Here is a 21,381-nt window from a genome sequence, read left to right on the forward strand (position 1 = left end):
TGTTCTACAAATATAAATAAGAATGGTATGGTACTTACATAAAGTTTATTTTGTTTTTCTGTTGGTTTTGCTTCTATATGTTCTATCATAGTTGTATTGTGTCTTTATATACAACCAATTTCATCCTCCTTTCTTCTAAATGGTTCCAAAAGTAAAAATACATAAGTAGTATTCTAAGCATCAAGTATTTAATTGTTATTGCCGATAAAAAAAAATTCTAAGCATTAAGAATCTTTCAAATTGATCTTGAATTTCCTAATATACCTCAAGGATTAATTGAAAGAGTATTCACTCTAGAAGAATTACTTATGTAACTTTCTTATTTTTCATGATTTATTCAATTTTAAAACTTACTTTATCTCCGTCATGTATTTTGAATTCCTATGATATTTGTTGCTGGAGGATTAACCTAATTGTGTCAATGTATTTAGTCTATTTTAAATTCAGAATATTAAATAACAAAAAAGTAAAAGTATATGGATTAAACTGAGTATAGTGTGGTGCCCTTCCCTCCCTCTTTCTCTTAAATACACATTTTAGGGACCATTTGTTGGATAGGACATTGAAGGTCTGATCCAACAAGGTCCATGCTTTGTTCTTTTTTAGTTGATTTTTAGCAAGGGGCATGTGTTCTTCTGTTGTCATAAAAACTTTGCACAGTAGTTTTGGAAAGGCTTTATTATTGGCATGTAACTGTAAGAACCTCTTTATGATGACCGGTGAAGATGGCAGCAGGGTGCATCTTAAATCAATTTTCGTTTAAGCTAACTTCAATTTCTTAACCCAACTATAAACTAATTAAATTATTAAGTGTTATTATAACACGATTACTACTTTGTTTTTTCTTTCAAAATATTATAGATTTCATATAATTAGAGATAAGAACAATGTAGGGTATATAAATGGAACAAACATCATTTTATAAACTAATTTTTTCAGTTAAAATATACTTATTAAAAATAAGATAGAATATAATAATTAATTATTAAATATTTTATTTTATAATAAGCAGATCTTTTTGATTTAGCCTTCTAATTTATTTTAGTTTTCGCAATGAAATATCTCGTGGATTTCTTTTCTTCATTCCCCTCACGATATTTTATTTGTTTTCCTTTTAAGCACAACTTCTTCTTCTTTTTTTAGCTTTTTAATGCCATTATTTTTCTTTTGTTTATCTAACATGACAAGTTTTACTGTTATTTCCTCTAAAATAATAGACAAAATAGAAGAATTGATATTTTCAAAAGTAAAAATGAGAATATTAGAGTGACCACATTTTGTAAAGTGACCCTTAGTCGGATCCATGTATGTACAAGAAGCAAATTTAATTAAGTGCAGTAGTTTATTTACATCTCAAATTCATTATTTACATCTTTATTGAATGCAGTAGTTTTTGGGCTGAAACTAAATAAAACAATTAAATGCAATAATTAAAATAATCTTGATTATACAAGTAGGAAATATATATTTTAAAATGAAAAAAAAAAAACACTCATGTATATGGGAATGGGATGGAACTAGTACTTGGACAAGCATCCATAGGCATTGAAATCTATGGGTAATTATTCTTGGATTCAAACTCATGATTTGAAAAGCATATAACTCTTATAACATGTAATTTCATTAAGTCTATTGTTAACTCTAGTTTAAAGGGACCATACGATAATGTAAAAACAAAAACAAACTAATGACAAGGTTATCTAGTATGAAAAAATGTTTTATAAAAAATTATTTTAGAAAAATAGAGACTACAAGTAAAAATATTATGATTTTTAAGAACTAAACTCTTAACTAATCTCTAAATTAAAATTATATGACTATTTTTTGATAAATTTTATTATTATTTTTTCATTTTATCTTATATGTATTTAAACATAATTCATACATACTTATTTCGATCTAAAACATGTAAACCTTATAACTTATAGTGTTATGTTAAAAAGAATTTGGATAGATAGGATGAGAAGAATATTTATAAATTATTACTAATTTTAACTTATTAATTGTTTTTAAAAGAGTTGAATAGATCTTATTTTCTCTTATTACTATTAAACTCTGATGAGGTATTTTTTTAAGTGTAAATTGTAATGAGTAGCCTTTTCACTATGAGAGATAGGGTACTTCAATATTAATTCTGTTTGAGAATTGTGAATAACGAATGTTAATGTTAACCTAATTAGGGTTTAGGATTTATAAAGTTGAAATAAATATTTTATTGGATGAGTCTAGATACTAACAGGATCTTTAATCTCATATTAAACAATATATATAATCAGTTTATCACATTTAATTAAGTTTAGTTTAAGGTTATACTTAATTAAATATTAATTTCGCGCTTCAAAGTTGTTTTAGATTTATATGTCTTAAATCACATGTGTGTCAAGTTAGTCTTTGATGCATATGAGCTCAAAATATTCTCAATCACATATAATACTTAACAAATTTAAAAGTCAATTTTTTTTCAAATAGATAGACTTGCTATAAATAATAATACTTAATAAAAAAATTGATAATAGCATATAACAGTAATACTTAATAAGAAAATTTGATAATAACATGCAAGACAAAGTTATCGTGTTAATTTTCAAACTATTAATCAAATACGATTTTTTTTATTTCACCACATAATACTTAAATATAAAAAATTATTTTATGACATTAATTTAGGTCAAATTTAATTAAAAACATGGTATGAAGTGTCAGTTTATATTAACTTGCATCGAATTTTTTTATATTATTTTCGAAAATTTCAACCTAATTAATCTAACCAGGAACGAGTTGGTTCCTTTAAAATTAATTCACTCTCATCATACATATGCGTAAAATTAATTTGAAGAAAAAAAATACATAATAATCTTCTATTGATAAAAAGTATAAAATAATATATTTTTGTCATAATTAATTACATAATTAACTTACATAAACTAAATAATATATATATTAAAAATCCCATAAATAGTAATTAATAATAAAAATAATTTATAAATTAAATGGTTTTGGTTGACAATAAATTAAACCAAAGATTACAATCAAATTAATTGTTTCCTTTTGTGAATTGATCCAATTAAATAAAAGGTGATCCATAAATAGTATGGTTTTGTTTGATGTTATGTGTTCCATCTCTTTCAGTGTATATGATATGTGCATAAACTATAAGACAAAGTTGGAAACAACCAAACAGAGACCTACCATAGTTGTACAGTAACCCCCACCCAAAGAAAAGGAAAAAGATATATCAATGGAAATAAAACAAACAGAAAACCCAACCTTTGCTCCTCCAATCCAACAAATAGGGTTGTCCTCTTCAGAACCACCCATTTATAATGTTTTTTTTAATCAATCCTGTGATGTGCTTCAACCATAGCCCCTGTCACAAACACCTTATCCAATTCTTGTCAGTGTTCAAACCCAGCCACTTTTTCTATTTATGGTCTAGCACTAAACATCACTACATGTCAAAAGAGAATCATTATGCCTTTTACATAACTCCAATTAATTCCAGTGGAAAAAATGTTTATATTGTTTTTCAATTCAGTTGTCAACTTATCTAATATTGCAGGAGTATGTGTAAACATCCAAATATTAAGGAAGTTAAATTACAAATATGATATTTTCTGGTGGCATTTTTCCTTAGTAGTTCTTTTGGATGCAAGATTTTAGATCTCTTTCGATCTTCGAAAACCAGGAATAACTACTACTATATTCTGATTTTTAAGTCAATTTGAGTGCAACTAAAATATATTAGTTTAGGATTAAAAATACACTATATTGAATCTTATCTTAGGATGTTCAACTATTTATATTAGTAGTGCTAGATGTTCGATTATACAAATAGTTTAATAAGTTTAATAGAGTCTAATTATTTTTTAATTATAATTTGTGGGTATTTATTGTATAACAATCTTTAATAATATCACTATTATTTTTAGGTTGTGTAGGAGGAGATTTTTGAGGAATGTCAAAATGTTGTAACTGAATAAGTATCGGCATTCGACAACGCAACAATACATGATAAGCATTAGAGGAAAAAAAAATTGTGTGATGGATGAAGAAATTCCAATAGTACATTAATATGATTGATATTATAATCATATTTTATTTATTTTTAATTTAAAATATTATTATATTATTATAATGGTTTGTGTGTATGTATGTTACTTTTTTTTGTGTTAAAAGAAATATTTTCCATTCCAATAAGATTGAAAGTACTAGATGAAGTCACGTTGTAGTAAATTAGGTATCTACTAGTTGTGTATGTTGATTTTCATTGTTGTGATTGGAATAATTGAGGAAAATAGCATGTTTAGAGTTAAAAGTTTGTGTGTGCTTTGGAGAATTTTATACTATCTTCTAATTTTCTTTTAAAAAACATTTTAGAGGTTACCAAGGATTTATCTCAGCAGCCAAGATATTAAACATGCTGTGAAATTATTTGTTGTGTCCAAGTATAAGTCACAAGCTATGTGAGATTATGATTGACATTTTTTGGCTCAATCATGTTTCATTATTTGTGAAAAGCATAATAAAGTTGTTTTCTATATCATATTGTGATAGGACATTCGAAAATTTAGGGGATAAGTGATCGTTTCATAAGGTTTTAGAAAATCCTAAAATTTGTTGTATATTATGTGTATTTGCATTTAGAGTTAAGTCTGATACTGTTTGTGACTACAGTAACATCTCAATGTAAAACTACGATTCTCATCACTTTAACCACATCTATGTCCTAATTTAATATAATTTTTATTCTATTGTATTTTTTTTTCTCATTTCCCTATCTAGCACCTTTTTGTTTTTATTTCCCTATCTAGCACCCTTTTGTTTTTATTTCCCTATCTAGCACTATTTTAATTTTTATTTCCCTATCTAGCACCATTTCAAAAATAAATAAATAAATAATAATTTATTTATTTATTGATAATTTTAATTTTGAATGCATTAGTTAGAAATAATTAGAAAATAAAAACAGCAACAATAAAATAAAAACAAAAATAGATATAAATAAAGAATGACAGAAAAAAAAACAACTAAAAACATAAAAGATATAAAATAAAGGCAAAACAAAATAAGATAAAGATAAAAGATATAAAAAAAATTCAAACAAGATAAAGATAAAAGACATAAGGCGATATTAAATAAGTATATGTTGATCATAAAAAGGAAAATAAATAAAAGATGATTATTCATTTGATATTTTCTTCAGTGATACATTAAATAGTTTATGCAAAATGAAACATAATTAATGTAATTGCACAATCCAGTAATTATGTTTCATTTCGCACAAACTATCTAATGTACCATTGAATAACATATTAAATGAATGATCATCTCTCATTTATTTTCCTTTTTATGATCAACATATACTTATTTAATATCGCCTTATATCTCTTATCTTTATCTTGTTTGAATTTTTTTTATATATTTTATCTTTATCTTATTTTGTTTTGCCTTTATTTTATATCTTTTATGTTTTTAGTTGTTTTTTTTTTGTCATTCTTTATTTATATCTATTTTTTGTTTTTATTTTATTGTTGTTGTTTTTATTTTCTATACTTATTTTTTTCTTCTCATTTTTAAGCATTAAGTGTAACATTTGTATTAGTTTTTTTTAGAATTTTGCATTTAGGTAAACACTTCAATATTATTTATGTGTCCACTGTTGATTAATACTAATTGACTTTGGTTTTTTTTTATAAATATGTCTTGTATTTTTTACTTGAAATTAACATGATTACACCATCAATAATAATAAAAATAAATACTAATTTATGTTTATAGATTCAACTTTTATGTTGTTGTAGAGTTTAATTTTTTTATTTTCTTTATTTTTAAAATAAAAATTTAAACTAACCATTTTTAATTTATTACTTTTTTATTTTTATTTTGTAAAAACTCATTTATTTATTCATTAATTATATTTCTAAATATTTTAAAAATTAAAAATATTTATTTTTTAATGCATTCAAAATTAAAATTATTAAAAAAATAATAATTTATTATTTATTTATTTATTTTTAAAATGGTGCTAGATAGGGAAATAAAAAATAAAAGAGTGCTAGATAGGGAAATAAAAACAAAAGGGTGCTAGATAGGGAAATAAAAACAAAAGGGTGCTAAATAGGAAAATAAAGATGTAAATGGTGCTAGATAGGGAATTGAGTCATTTTCTTTTTCCTTCATGGTGAATGATTCCACATTCAATACATACTTTTTGATATTTTTAGAAATTTTATAAACCTATTAATTATTTATAATTTTTCTTTTCATTATGTTATTTAAATATCAGTTTTCAAATAGTTATGTTTTCGAATGGGATTGGGAAGATAATGATTGTTTTTCTTTTTGTCACTCATCTCTTTCTTCTTTTTAAAATGGTCTCTTCACTCTTTTTTCACTCTTCTATTTCTTGTTCTCGTGTATCCAAGATCGGATGGTACCTGCAAAAGGCACTGTGATGTTCCAATGAAATCTCAGTATTTAATGTTCGGTGTTATTAGTACTGAATGATCATGTATCGTATTCTTGAAATGTGTGTCTATTTAGATAATTATCATTAACTCTTTTTTCTTGAATCATATTAAAGTTTTAGATCATGATTAGGAGTGGATTACCTAATATTTAACCACTGATTAGTGTTATTAATTTTTTGTTTAGATATAATAAATTTAATCGTATGAATCAGTACAATTTCTTACACTTTTAGCTGTTATACATACTTGATAGAGGTCAAAGTTATATTATTTCATATTAAATTAGATATCTTAAAAATAAGTTATTTGTTACTTAATTGTTTTTATTTTGTTTCTTTTGACATAAATTACTTAGGAGAAGCTGTGATTGTGAAAAGAGAAAAGGATTGATGTTGGAAAAGGTTTGTCTGGTGGAATAAATGTTGGGAAAAGAGAAAAAAAAAAAGTATCTCTAATTATTGTGTAGGTCATGATCAGGCTAAACTTACGACAACAGAAGAACCTTTCCCCTCTTCTCTTCTCTTCTCAGTTTCAAAGACTTGCCAAACTCATTGACCAGAATACTCATCCAATCATAATACTTTGATAAATGCTAACATTCTTTTTCATATACTCTTTATCTCTTTATCTTAGTAGTACAAATTATAAAAATTTGTGAATTTTATACTATTCTATTTAATAACGTTTGTGATGTTAAGAGTATAATTTTTGTTCACTAATGGAAAGAAAAACTAACAAAAAATAATAAGATTTAATTTTTATAATGTGAAAAAGTTGTAATTTAGTTTTAAATGTATTTCTCTCACGTCATTTAGGAGTTAAGACTAACAGTTTCATCCTTTAATTTATTGAGACGGTTTTAATGATAAAATTGTAACGGAAGTTGCAGACAATATTTCGGATACAGTAATTAATCTCATTAATGCTATTTGAACGGACTTGAGGTTAAAATGAGGTTTCAAAGATGAATTCTTATCTCCTTAGTCCTCAACTAGGGGGATTCTGTTATCCTTAAATCTTGACTTTGGAATTTTTTTTGGTGCACTCAATACTCCTCTACATCACTTAAAAATTGAGATCAATGACATTTTAGCTTCAAAGTGAACAATACCTATAATGTGGTGATTAATTTTAGTGATAATATCTCAATAACTTTAAGTGGAAAGAAAATGTATATTTATATTAATTTTAATTTATTTTAGTTATTTCATATATTTCTTTTACATATCTATTTTCTAATAAAAAATGGATTAATATAGTAGAAATGTCCCATTAATTATAAATTAAAATATTTTATAATATATAATTAAATGCACTTTTATTTTATTGGAGTGGTATAAAATAAATGAAAAATAAAGAAGAGATATTTGTATTTTATTGGAGGTGATGATAATACGATGAAAGGAGTAGTATAGAAGAAAGAAATATGAGTGTGGTGTTGTAAGTCCCGGGTCCCAAGAAAAGTTATGTAGGGTTGTAGATGTGATTATTGCAGTGGTGGAAATTGAAAGCTTAGGAAGATATTTGGTGTTGATACTGTGAAATTAGTAATACTACGAAGGAAGTTATGAGGAGGAAGAGGACAAGAAAAGGTTGGTCCCCTTCTCTATTTGACACACAACACACAACACACTGATAGAGGGTGTTCCTCTTTTCTGATTGATTCTCTGCTGCGATTGTACAATGAAACAGAGATAACACATGAACAGTAATTGGAATGCATAGCAGCTGATGCCTCTGTTTCCCTCTGCTCTGATCATTTCATCTACTTTTATAGCTCTCATTACCGGAATGAATAATGCTGCACTGCTATGTCACCAATATAATTTAATACTAATCTGCAATCACTTGTGTCACCCACTGCTTCTTCTCACTCAACATGCCCAATCCTCGTTCCGATAAAATTGCACCCTCACTCATCATATCCCACTTTTCAATCCTTTTTCTGTCTGTAAAAACTTCTTTTTATTTTTCATATAATTTTAAGCATTAAAGTCATAGTTATTTCCTTCAATTTTAACTTGTATCAACGCTTATTTTAATGATGAAAATCACAAGCACTGTGCTTAAATTAGTTGTGGAAAAATATTTTAGCTATTGCTATAATTATTTACATAACTTTGTGTCTAGATATATACAGTGAAGGTGATTTTAAGACAGCTTACTTCGTTTAAATTATTTTAAAATAATGTTTTTATAGTAAACTATAGAAAAATATTTAAACTGTTTACCATTAGAATAAAATTAGCCGAAAGAAGATAAAACAATTGGAAAACGAAAACGTAATAAAAATTAAAGGAATTTTTATTGGAATGTTGTTCTCTTATCATTTTCAAATCACATCTAATATGATCATTAATGAAATTTTCTGTGTTTAACTATGTTTTGACCAGTGCACTGGTAACTTCAATCATAATTTTCAAACTTCTACGATGATGAAAAAAAATTCCATAATGTTTTCTAACTCATAGTTTCAGTAAATCTATCGTATGTAATCTTGAAAAGGCAGGTTTTCTTACAAAGATAACGTACTATTTTTTTTTTCAAAAAAAGTATTTACTAAACACGCCTCTTATCTTACGTTAAAAATTAGCACATAATAGTATGGACCAATAAACGAGCACATCCAAATTGATATCCAAACAAAATATACATCAGAAATATATTGGAAGTTACATAACGACTAATTATTTATTTTAATATTTTAAATTGAAAATACTGACGCCATTTTATATTATTTATCTTTTTTGGTAATTATCAATTACTCAAGTAGTGAGAAAGTAGCATAAAAATATCCTTATGAAATGAATGAGTATATGGTGTAATTAATTCCGTTGGTGAATTACCAATAAATGTTTCTTATTGGGAAAATAATAATTAATATTTTGTTCATGTTATAAATAAGAAATATTTTAAAATAAGTTAAAACACTATAAAGGGCGAGTTTGGCAAGGTAGAAAGAAAATAAAGGAGAAAGGAATTTATTTTTACTCATCCATATTTTTTTTTCTTTCATAAGCATACCATAATCAACAAGAATGCAGCCAATCGTAAACCATAAAAATGAAAAGGTTTTAACTTCCAAAGAACAGAGCAAACATGTAAGAGCGTTAGGGTAGTCAAATAATGTTGTGAAATATGTAATGAAAAATACAACACAGATTGGCTTCCTCCCAAAGTCAGGGTTGCATACAAAAGAGCCCACACTCACAAAATTGGCGGGCGAATACACGAGTTTTGATAGCCTGTTACTAATTTTGAAGAGAAGATAGAAGTGCAACCGAAAATAGTTTTTTTTTCTTCACACATGATGGGCATAATGGTTTAACCAAGAGGTGCAATCAGATGTTGTATCTAAGTATTCATCAAGCAGTAACAGAATTATACAAGGAGTTATAAACGCAAAGGTCTGTGGCAATTTACCATTTTTACTTGCATTACTAGATAGGCTGGGATGGTGTCTGCAGGGGCTTGACCTCGTAATAGAATTGAGGTGCATTGCTACCTGGTGCACTGGCTGAAGTGAAACAGAGATTCTGCGGAATCGAGTTCAATGATTTTGTTGGAAAGATGGCATTTGGCGGAAAGGTAGCTGAAATTGAGAATCCTGATGATGCTGCAGTAGAGAACGGTGGTACTGGGGTGGCGGAAACCTGGCTATGTGTTTGCCACGCCCAGTTGGGGACTCCTTTTGAAGGATCTATGCCGATTCTCTCTGCTCTTTCCTGTAAAATATTTCAACAATCTTTCAAAGATAGGCATATAGATATCTTGTTGTACAAGAAACGACACGCTAATGCTCGTATCAAGTCGTACTAATGCACGAAGTTAAATTCCGAGTATCTTGTCCACGTAGAATACAATTTTGAAAAAGAATGCCGAAAGGAAATGTTTGACAGAAATAGGATAACAGGTGAGTAAGTACAACAACTATTGAAATATTTGGCTTTTAGTATTATAAAAAAAATAATAGTCTTAATAAAAATATTTTAATTACATTAGTTTAGTTTGAACTCGGTGAATAGTTAAGGTAATTGAGTAGGGTGTTTGTTTTTAATAATTAACACATTTATTAAGAAAAAAAAGTAAAGTTAATATGTCAAAACCAATTTTAAATCTACAAAGCAAACCATCAAACCTTTCAAATTTAAAATTTCTTCTTTAATAAATACATGTGGTAGTTACAATTACTTAAATCAGAGTTCAAACAAATGCAATTAAATTTTTTATACTAATTATGTCTTCTTAGTGTACTACAAACGGAGTATGTCAAATAATATTTATTGCGTTAGACGGACTATTTAACCACGGAAATATTATCCCAGGCCGAAACGGTTTGTCATTAAACTTTTAGTCATTTCCAAATTCATCCCATTACCAAGAATATATTTATGAGACTACAATAACCTATTCATAGACTCACCACTTCAAGTACTGCTTTGTCAACATATTTGAACAACAACCCATCTTGTCAAAAAGGAATAAGTCACAGAATTATTTACCAAATAGAGACAAATTCCCTTACAGGTTAGATTGCACCAAAAGTTGATAAAGATTGTATATAAACGGTAAGGAGGATTCCATAAACATAAAAACTCAACTTCGAATGTTATGTCAAAATGAAAAGTTAAACGTTTCTCTTTGAAATAAGGTAGACACTAAAGAAATTATCGTAAATGTTTATATGAAGCATTTAGTAAGGAAACAAGCAATCAGTTGCAACAGGCATTTGAACTCACCAGATTGGGAAAGAAAGTGGAATATGAGGTATTCCATTCAGAAGGACGCTCTTCAGTTACAGCGTGCCTTTTCAAAGAAGGATCACCAATAACTGAATTAACATTAGTCTCCATCTGCAAATAAAGAGAATCACCCGATCATGACCATTAATTACTAACATATGAATGCGAAGTAATTGCAGAACAATACCAGAAACCATGTTTCATAAAGACCAACAGTGTCAAAGTAATTAACTACATGTGAACCCACAAAGGACTGAAAAGCTTTGTTTCTGTTAAAAAATCTTCCCACCATTGATCACCAATGAAGATTGTTACGGAGCTAGCTAGAGCAAATAAAGGGTATAATGTGATATAGACTTTTGCCCCCGTGCTTAAAGTAAACCAAAATGTAAAGTTCAATTATACCCTTGAAATTCTTCCGGGGTGCGTGCTGTAAGGGACTTGCTGGAACTGAAGATGGCCCAGATTTTCTTTGGGACCATGTCCTGGAGTTGCTATGCCCAGATTGAGATCAAGATCGTGACTGCCACCTGTGTTGAAGACAAATACAATATCATTTCCCATTCACCATTTCCTTTTAACTGACAATCAATTGGAAATAAAATATATCTAAAGAGTATCATGCTAAGAAGCACTACCTTCATTAATAGCTTCAGGTTTCATTTCGCTCTCATATGCACTTGGCTCGAAGTTAGTCACTGCCTCCCTTCCATTGCACTTGATAGCTGCCTTGTCATAAGCCCTGGTTTCCAGAAAATCAAAAGGGAGACATATGTTGGTTGGAACCGTAATTAGCTTTGATAATTCAGGGAAAAAAGTTCAGGACAGGTAGAATGTAATTCATGTATCATTAGGACCTTGCAGCTTCTACTTCGCTGTCGAAAAGCCCAAGATATATATACCTGCACGAAAGCATTGCAATCTCTAAAACAACAAAAACACCTCTGCCAATCGTTTCTGTGAAGCAGGCATCCTAGACATGTTTCTCCAAACATGGAAAAAAAGCCTAAAGAGTAAAGACCGATTGACTACCAAGCTGAAAACAATTCCCTTCGAATTCGTACTTCAGTTATACCAACAGGTACAGCTGATTGCAATAGGAACTTAAAATCGTACTAATATCTATTAGCTCGTACTAACGTATAAATTCCATAAATCTAGCACACCACTACATCAGTACAAAAAAATAGATCCTCACTTTTTTCCAAGGAATTGTCCCATTCGAGCTTCCCACCGGCCACATTTGTGAAGAGTCACTCCCCTGTATTTTGAACTACCCCTTGAGAAACCTGTACTGTGGCGGCGCAGTATGTGCACGAACTCCTCCTTGGAAAGATTTTTCATCTGTCCATCATTAATAAGCAGTGAAAAGTCAATCGCATGCTCCATCTAGATTCAAATTCACAGAAAGCTTAAGGTTTTCCAACCTGTTTTAGATCCTCCTCATAATCAACAAGATTAAAATTGATATCAGCATCAAGTCCCCTGAACTTAATTGCAGCTCGATCATAGGCCCTAAATTTGAAAAGCCCGAGTCAATTGAGGAAGACACCAATCAAACGAAGGACAGGTTCCATTAGTAAACAAAACTACGACAAAGGATATTAAAATATGCGCAAAAAGTTTTACCTAGCTGCGGCATGAGCGGTGTCAAATCCACCTACAATGAATAACAATCTAATCAAAAGACTCTAAAAATAGCAAAGAAGCATCGAATAATAAACTCAAATATATATATAAAAGGAAAAAACAATCAATCATAAATACAAATCCATACCCAAATAGACTTGTTTCCCGCAATCCCTACACCAAACAAGAAACCAATTAAGGCCAATTCTGTTGTATTTTCAAATTCCACCGTGATTAACCAAATTAAATTTCCAAAGCAAATAATTGTAGTTACTTCAAACCAAAACCTAATAAAAAGGGAAAATAATAATCAATATACAAGAGACGCTAAAATGAACGATGAGAAATGCACGAACCAGATATGCGATTCCCATCTTCCCGTCCTTCGGTAGAAGGTGACTCCTCTGTACTGAGAGCTCCGAGACCGTGGACCTCTCCTACTCTTCTTCACCTGAGATTGTTGCTGAACCTGAACCACCTTCACCTCGCCGTTTTGACGATCCAGCGAGAGATCCATCAAACTCTTCCTAGCCTGAAACGACGACGTCGAACTCTGCCCTTGCCAATTATCCGCGCTCACCGGAAACAGCTCCTTCGTCGCGGCGACGACGACGTCCTCCGCGCCTTCGACCTTAAGAATTCCGAAATTAAAGGTGAACACGCCACCGGCGCGTGTGGAGCACGAGTCCTCGTTGCTAGACCCTTCCGCATTCACCACGGAGGAATTCGAAGTTCCCGAAGAAGCTTCGGGAAACTTGTCCAACAGCATCACCGAGTCATGGCTCTGAGTCGAGTCGGCATTCAGATTAAGATCCAACATGACGCTTAATCTTCTTCTACTAGGTATTGTTCAACTCTGATTTTCTTTCTATTTTATTATTCGTATTGCTTTTGCTTATGCGCTTTATTATTATTAATTCCAACTACAACATATCAAACTAATATTGCTTCAACGTCAGTGTAGATTCTCTTTTTCTCTTTCAATCGATGGTTACAACAAGTAAAATCGATCGAATCAAAAGAAACAACCAATTATCACACGTAAAATGTAACCTAAACGGTTGAAGACGCAATATCTGAGGGTGTAGTTAGGTGTATAAAGAGCTTCTTCGACGAACTAGGAATCTGCAGTGGAACAGAAGCATAGAGAGGGAAAACAGAATTAGAGAGTTCTCCAGTCACTGTGAGTTCGACGGAGAAGTTATCCGGCGACCGGAAGAATGAAGGAGGAGGAAGAGAGGGAAACTCACAGAAGGCGTGAGAAGGAAGCACTGCGAGGTTTGGTAGTTGCATTTATGGTTTCCTTGTGATGATTTCAGAACCGGAGAGAATAAAACACTGGGGGCTACCGGATTCCATGGCACCGGAGAGAGAGTGAGAGATAACAGGATCCAAACGGAACACTTATTATAAAGTTCTGACCCATTTTATGAGATGATGGAATATATAAACATCTTCTCTCTCATGGTTCCAACTTCGAACCGGTTGGTACGGTCACCGGTCAAGGAAAGCAGATTTTTTTTTTTTATTGCTCTTTGACACAGTAGAGTTGTGGTCTCATCGACGGAAACAGCCATCCACCACTATACATACTATCGACTGAGTTTGTAGTTTTAGGTATTAGGGAGGGAGGTAATAAGGGCGTTTTCGGTATAAATTATTATATTCCCAAATTTTTACATATTATAAATTTTTCTCTCTCTCTCTTCTCACTGTTAACTAAATATTTCTGTAAACAAAATTTACTTCATAACACTAACAATTTCAGATTGCATTAAAGCATAAAAATTAATTAAACTCCAATACATATGTTACTTATTCTGAATTATGCAACATATTGTATTGAATATAATTATGTAAATAGTATAGATGGTTTTTTATTTAAAGGCTCTTTCTAATCTTGCTATTTTTTAAGTGCGTGATAGAAACTTTTCAACCAATGTATTACCTAAAAAGTAAATAATTTATGTATGACTATATAAACGTTTTTATATTATTGTTGAATTATAAATTAATATCGCGCTAAATTTATTAATTTTAATATATATTATTAGTTAATAGTATAAAAGTATTTATACCTAAAACGTGTACAGGTTAAATCTATATACAATTAATTTCTAATAAAAAATATAGTAAAGAATGAACAATATAATGACTTGAACATAGTTTGATTAGAAGTAGTATATTTAAAATAATACATGATTATTTTATTATAGTTCGATTAGAAGTGGTATATTTAAAATGATACAGAACTATTTTAAAGTGAAAAAATATATAAATAGAAAAATAGTCGATATTCATTTTAAAAGAATCATTATGTTTTTATAAACTTTCTCTTTTTTATTTTTTTTATTTTTTTTTAATTTTCTTACTCATCAGTTCAACTATTAGAGTCAATTATTGGATTCTTGACAACGAATATTACAATATTGTCTGGTCAAAAGTTTACTTAGAGTAAATTCATTTTTTATCATTTTTCTTTGAGTCAGTTTTGAACTTTTTAGATTTTTTTTTATATGTTTTGCATGTAGTGTTTTTAACTTTAGGATTAGTCCATGTGTTAGTTCATAATCCTAGTAATATTGTTAGATCATTGATCATGACTATGTGGTGCATATTAAGCTATCCTTGAACTCATTATGAGCATACATATTCAAAGTCTAGTAAGGGAAACTTTGTTTTAACTTTAAATAGAATCATAGGTTAGAAGAAAAGAGAATATTATATATATATGCCAAGAATACATTTGATAAGAGTAGATTACATTCAATCCCAAGTTTGAAAGCACTTAGCCACTCCTGATAGCTCCTCGAATCTTCATTGTTGATCTGAATTACATAAGAAAGACTGATCTAAGCATATTCTTCTCCTAAGAAATTTTTTTTCTTATCTTTCTCTCACTAACTTCTCTCAATTTCTCTCAATTCTTTTTCCACCGCCTGTTTTAACTCTGTCCCCGAATTTATTTAATGAAATTTAGCTCAAGCAAGCCACTATAGCTTAGGCTAGATCATTTGGTGTTGTTTTAGCTTAGGCGAGCAATTCTAGCCTGATCTAGATTAGTATTGCACCATTAATTTATCTAGATAATTTTAGCCTGAGCTAAATCTTCTAGCTTGAGTGAGATGTTTCATTTAAATTTCCTTTTTTACTTCTTCTTGTGATTCCACCTATAAGTCTTTGCTTTCTTTCTTTTTAATGCTTCACATTCATCTGAAATCTGCATAAAAAATGGGATTAAATTTCTTTATTTGTTTCTTGGTTCAAAATATATAATCGGATTCAATAATTTTCATATTAGGGTAATTTTCTGACATTAAGCAACAATTAAGTTCCAAAGTGTTTAATTTTATCAATTATAAATACCACACATGGGCACTTATCTCACACACACACACACACACAGACACAGACACAGACACAGACACAGACACAGACACAGACACACACACAGACACAGACACAGACACAGACACAGACACAGACACAGACACAGACACAGACACAGACACAGACACAGACACACACACACACAGACACAGACACAGACACAGACACAGACACACACACACACACACACACACACACACACACACACACACACACACACACACACACACACACCACACACACACACACACACACACACCACACACACACACACACACACACACACACACACCACACACACACACACACACACACACACACCACACACACACACACACACACACACACACACACACACACCACACACACACACACACACACACACACACACCACACACACACACACACACACACACACACACACACACACACACACACACACACACACACACCACACACACACACACACACACACACACACACACCACACACACACACACACACACACACACACACACACACACACACACACACACACACACACCACACACACACACACACACACACACACACACCACACACACACACACACACACACACACACACACACACACACACACACACACACACACACACACACACACACACACACACACACACACACACACACACACACACACACACACACACACACACACACACACACACACACACACACACACACACACACACACACACACACACACACACACACACACACACACCACACACACACACACCACACACACACACACACACACACACACACACACCACACACACACACACACACACCACACACACACCACACACACACACACACACCACACACACACACACACACACACACACACCACACACACACACACACACACACACACACACACACACCACACACACACACACACACACACACCACACACACACACACACACACACACACACACACACACACACACACACACACACACACACACACACACACACACACACACACCACACACACACACACACAAATATATATATATATATATATATGATTTATAAACCAAAATCATTTAAAATCAAACAATCAATTCTCAAACATTTCATTTGAATTAATTCAACAAACTACTAAAATACATTCATTAACTCATTCAATTCTAAACTCATACATTCTACAACATCTATTATATCTACAATTTCACATTTCAATCTCAAACAAATTCTAATCTACTCAAAAACAAAAAATCCTACAAGAAAAATTGATATTGGTGACCATGTCACCCCCACATCTAGATTTTCTAGCTTAGGGTTCTATTAGCAATTTAAACTAGTTTCTCTTACCTTTACTTGAGCATATGCTCACCAAGAGCTCCAATTCTATCAAAAGCTTAAGAATAGATTAACCTGCACCTCAGAGTTCTAATCAACAATCTAACTATATCACTAAGACTCTGAGCGACTCTAAGCTAACAGATATTAGTCCTGAAGCTAAAAGAGTCACATGTAAAAAAACTAGATTGGGACAAACTTACGAGTTCAAGATTTGACTCAAATAAAAGAGCAAAAATAAACTTATTCTATCATATATTATGATCGGACAGTCTTGTAGTCTTCGCTGTCAGGAGTCTAATGGAAAAAAAGGGAAAATGAAACTTTTAGAGAGATGATGATTCTTTTAAAATGAATCCTAAATAACTTTCTATTTATATATTTTTATTTTATTTTAATAATAAAATATTCAGATATCATTTAAAATATATCACTTATAGTTATTTTCTAAATCTTTTCAATTTCTACATAGTCTTAATTATCATACTTGATCTATACACTACTTAAAAAATAATTCCAATTTTCATAATTACTTTAAAATTAAAAATGGTGTTAGTTGGTAAGTAATGAAGAAAAAGCTACATATGAAGCCCCATACTTTATTATGATTTTTATTATTATAATATGATAACTAATAGAAAAAATAATCTCATCCATTAATTTTTTATATATTTTTTCAATTTATACGAGCAATTTCCTTTTTCTTTTTCATCATCCAAAATAACATAGAACACCATGGTTTGGATTTACGTGATTGTCGTCCAAGAATTAATGGCGAACACCTTGTCACTTCATTTCTTGTCATGGAAGACAATTGCTATTAAAAAAATAGGGACTTTAAAACCTACAAAGAAAACTTGACAAAGAAGCTCATGAACAAGTGTACACACTTTTTTCTAATAAATATATTCAAAATAGGGAAATCTTGTGCCCTTTTAATTAACTAATAACCAATTGTTTTGGAGTTAAACTTAGTTGGATAAATTGAATGTGTGAATTATGGTAAGCTTCCTTACCTTGTGTTCCATTTTTATGAATAAAATAAAAAATGGGCAAAAAATATTGAATCTAACGATTTATCCATTATTTAGTTATTTATTTTCTTAAACAATTATTTGAATCCTTATTCAATAGTAATCATTAAATAATTTTAAAATATAAAAATACTATACAAAATTATTAAATAAAAAATAATTTTAGAAAAACAAAGTAACTAGTTATTATATTTATTAAATTAAATGTTATTTTAAATATTAAAATAATTATTATTACATAAAATAGTTTATTATTGATAAATAGTTTCTAAATTAATATCTAATTAACTAATTTTAATTATAAAATATTTAGATTTAAAGTTAGTAGTTAAAATTTTGGTAGCTAATTAAATACTAATTTAAAAATTATTTATCAATAATAAAAATTACTTTAGATACCAATAATTTTTTTAATCTCTAAAATAGTATATAATTTATTAATTTTATAATTAATTAATTTATCTTTAAAATTAATTTGTATTTAATAATTTTTTAGTAATTAACTTATTTAAAAAGCTAGATTCTAATCAGCAAATCTCTACGAGGAGGATGATGCTAGTTATTTATTTATAATTAAAACAAGAAGCTAATCCGAAAACAAATCACAAACTAATTGTAATAATGAATAGGAAAATAAAAACAGAAAGACGTTGGATGAAGAAATAAAAGTAAAAATAGTGTTATTTTGAGAAAAAAAAAGTCTGATTAGTGAACCATAAACATATATTTTTTATAGTATTTAATTATCTATTCAGAATTAATTTTGGACATAATCTTGTTAGCTTTGAAAATTAATGATTTTTTTAAGGCTCAAAGTCCATAACAGTAATTCAAAATTAATGAAGAATAATATCAAAAATCACAAGACATTTAAAAAATTATTTATATTAAACTTGTTCCGTTTTATGAAGAGATATTTGTTTAGCCTTACTCTCAAATAAACATAATTACATTGATGTTCTTTAAATATTGAAAGTAGTATTCCCTCTCAAAAATTTAGTATTGAAATAACATTACATAGATAACAAACAGTAAAAATTTGTTATAAGATTGTGAAATATTTTAATAGTAGAAGAACTTTACATATGACGAAATATGAATACTTTATTAATTTAATTAAAAAATTTATAAATAAAATAATCTAAATATTTGAATTTCATTTTATAAAAAATATGTTTTTATAGAACTTACTTTCTTTGCCTTTTTGTAAGATTGTGATTTATTCGGATTTCAAATTATTATGATGAAGTTAGTAAATAACAAAATGTTATTTATTTGATAGTAATTTTGTTTAGAATAAGTTTTATTTTATCCTTTTTTTTATTGGATTGTTTGCATGAGTGAGTTGTATGAGTCACATATGGACAAATATGAATATTTGGTAATTTAAGTTCATAATGATATTTCATTGGTTTGATGTTTAGGGTTTTATATGGGAAAGTTTTAGCTTCCTGTATTAAACAGGACTTGTTGGAGTTTAACTAGAATATTTTGTTGTTAAATAGTTAAATGTTTGATAGAATCCTAAGTTTGTATATTTGAAAACTTCGTTGTGACTTGATCATAATAGTTATATTTTTACATAAATATTGTACTTTTGAAGATTATTTATTGTTGTGTTGTTGGTTGGTAGTAGATTGATTTATAGTGCTAATAAAAGTTTTTTGATTTGAGTTAAGAATAATATTTGATGAAAGAATGTTAAATTGTTGTCTTAATTTACATATCATATTATGAGTATTGTTTGGAAGAATTGGAGAGTCATGCCTCAAATATTGATGGAGGAAAAATGTATTAAGTTTGTTTATATTTTTTATTTGAGTTTGAAAATTAATTAATATATATATATATATATTTATTTATTTATTTAATTGTACTATTATATTGATTTGGAAACTTTAATGAAATCAATTGTATATGATATTTTAGTGTGAACAATTTAGGTTGAAATAAACTTGGAATGATTAAGACCAATATAATTAAGTCAAAATTTGGTGAAATAGTATGAGATATTTTTGGCTAATGGGGTATGTAGTGGTCATATGTAGTTGTTATGCGAATAGGTTTTTGTAAATTATTTTATAGTTAAAGGTGTCAATTTGAGAGGTTTTTGTAAATTATTTTATAGTTAAAGGTGTCAATTTGAGGTGTTTGAGTAATTTATAATTATATAAAACTCGTAAAGTTTTTAGATAGATTGCTCATGGGATCCCACAATTTCCTAATAAATTTGAGATAAAGAGAATGTGAGTTTTATCGGTAAAAAAATCATCAAGCAAAACAAAAATTCGTTCAGTTATTCAGATTTCATTTTAAAAGAACCATCATCTTTCTAAAAATTTATATTTTCCTTTTCTCTTCATTCTCTCTAAGATTCTGACATCCACTCTCATCCGTTTGACAATCGAAGTTCGTCATTAGACTCTTGGTAGTGAATACTACAAGACTGCCCGATCAGAATCTTAAATAAAGTAAGTTCATTTTTACTTTTTTTCTTTGAGTCAAATTTTGAACTAGTTAGGTTTGTCTCTGTCTAGGCTTTGCATGTAAGGATCTAGAAAATAACCCTATAGTAGAAGTGGTATATTTTAAATGACACCTGAAAATTTTATTATTAAAATGAAAAGAACATATAAATAGAAAATTCAGTTATTCAGGTTTCATTTTAAAAGAACCACCATCTCTCTAGAAGTTTCCTTTTTCCTTTTCTCCCCTTCTTTCTAAGATTTTAACCTCCTTGCTCATCAATTTGACGATCGGAGTA

General features: G+C 29.3%; 1 protein-coding gene across 2 annotated transcripts; it reads right to left on the reverse strand.

The window, feature by feature from the left end:
- Window positions 1-9,521: 9,521 nt before the first annotated feature.
- On the reverse strand, window positions 9,522-14,432 carry LOC137817325 (ethylene-responsive transcription factor RAP2-7-like). Of its 2 annotated transcripts, XM_068620585.1 has the most exons (11): window positions 14,092-14,432; window positions 13,198-13,966; window positions 12,990-13,015; window positions 12,842-12,872; window positions 12,640-12,727; window positions 12,411-12,556; window positions 12,070-12,114; window positions 11,851-11,954; window positions 11,618-11,742; window positions 11,210-11,323; window positions 9,522-10,195 (listed from the first exon to the last, which is right to left on the reverse strand). In XM_068620585.1, exons 2-11 carry the CDS (start codon window positions 13,659-13,661, stop codon window positions 9,911-9,913), a joined length of 1,428 nt encoding a protein of 475 aa, XP_068476686.1. In that variant the 5' UTR covers window positions 13,662-13,966; window positions 14,092-14,432; the 3' UTR covers window positions 9,522-9,910. The 2 variants fall into 2 exon arrangements, with proteins under 2 accessions (XP_068476686.1, XP_068476687.1); XM_068620586.1 differs by lacking the exon at window positions 12,070-12,114 and having other exon boundaries at window positions 14,092-14,430.
- Between the last annotated feature and the right edge of the window lie 6,949 nt (window positions 14,433-21,381).

The sequence above is a fragment of the Phaseolus vulgaris genome, unplaced genomic scaffold (assembly GCF_000499845.2).
Source record: "Phaseolus vulgaris cultivar G19833 unplaced genomic scaffold, P. vulgaris v2.0 scaffold_30, whole genome shotgun sequence".
Classification (NCBI taxonomy): Eukaryota; Viridiplantae; Streptophyta; class Magnoliopsida; order Fabales; family Fabaceae; genus Phaseolus; species Phaseolus vulgaris.

Coding starts and splice junctions, on each gene's coding strand:
- LOC137817325 (XM_068620585.1), bottom strand. CDS start 13,661: ATGTTGGATCTTAATCTGAATGCCGACTCGACTCAGAGCCATGACTCG. Junction 13,016..13,197: donor AGATGGGAATCGCATATCTG/GTTCGTGCATTT, acceptor TGTTTGGTGTAG/GGATTGCGGGAAACAAGTCT. Junction 11,743..11,850: donor ACCTGAAGCTATTAATGAAG/GTAGTGCTTCTT, acceptor TCTTCAACACAG/GTGGCAGTCACGATCTTGAT.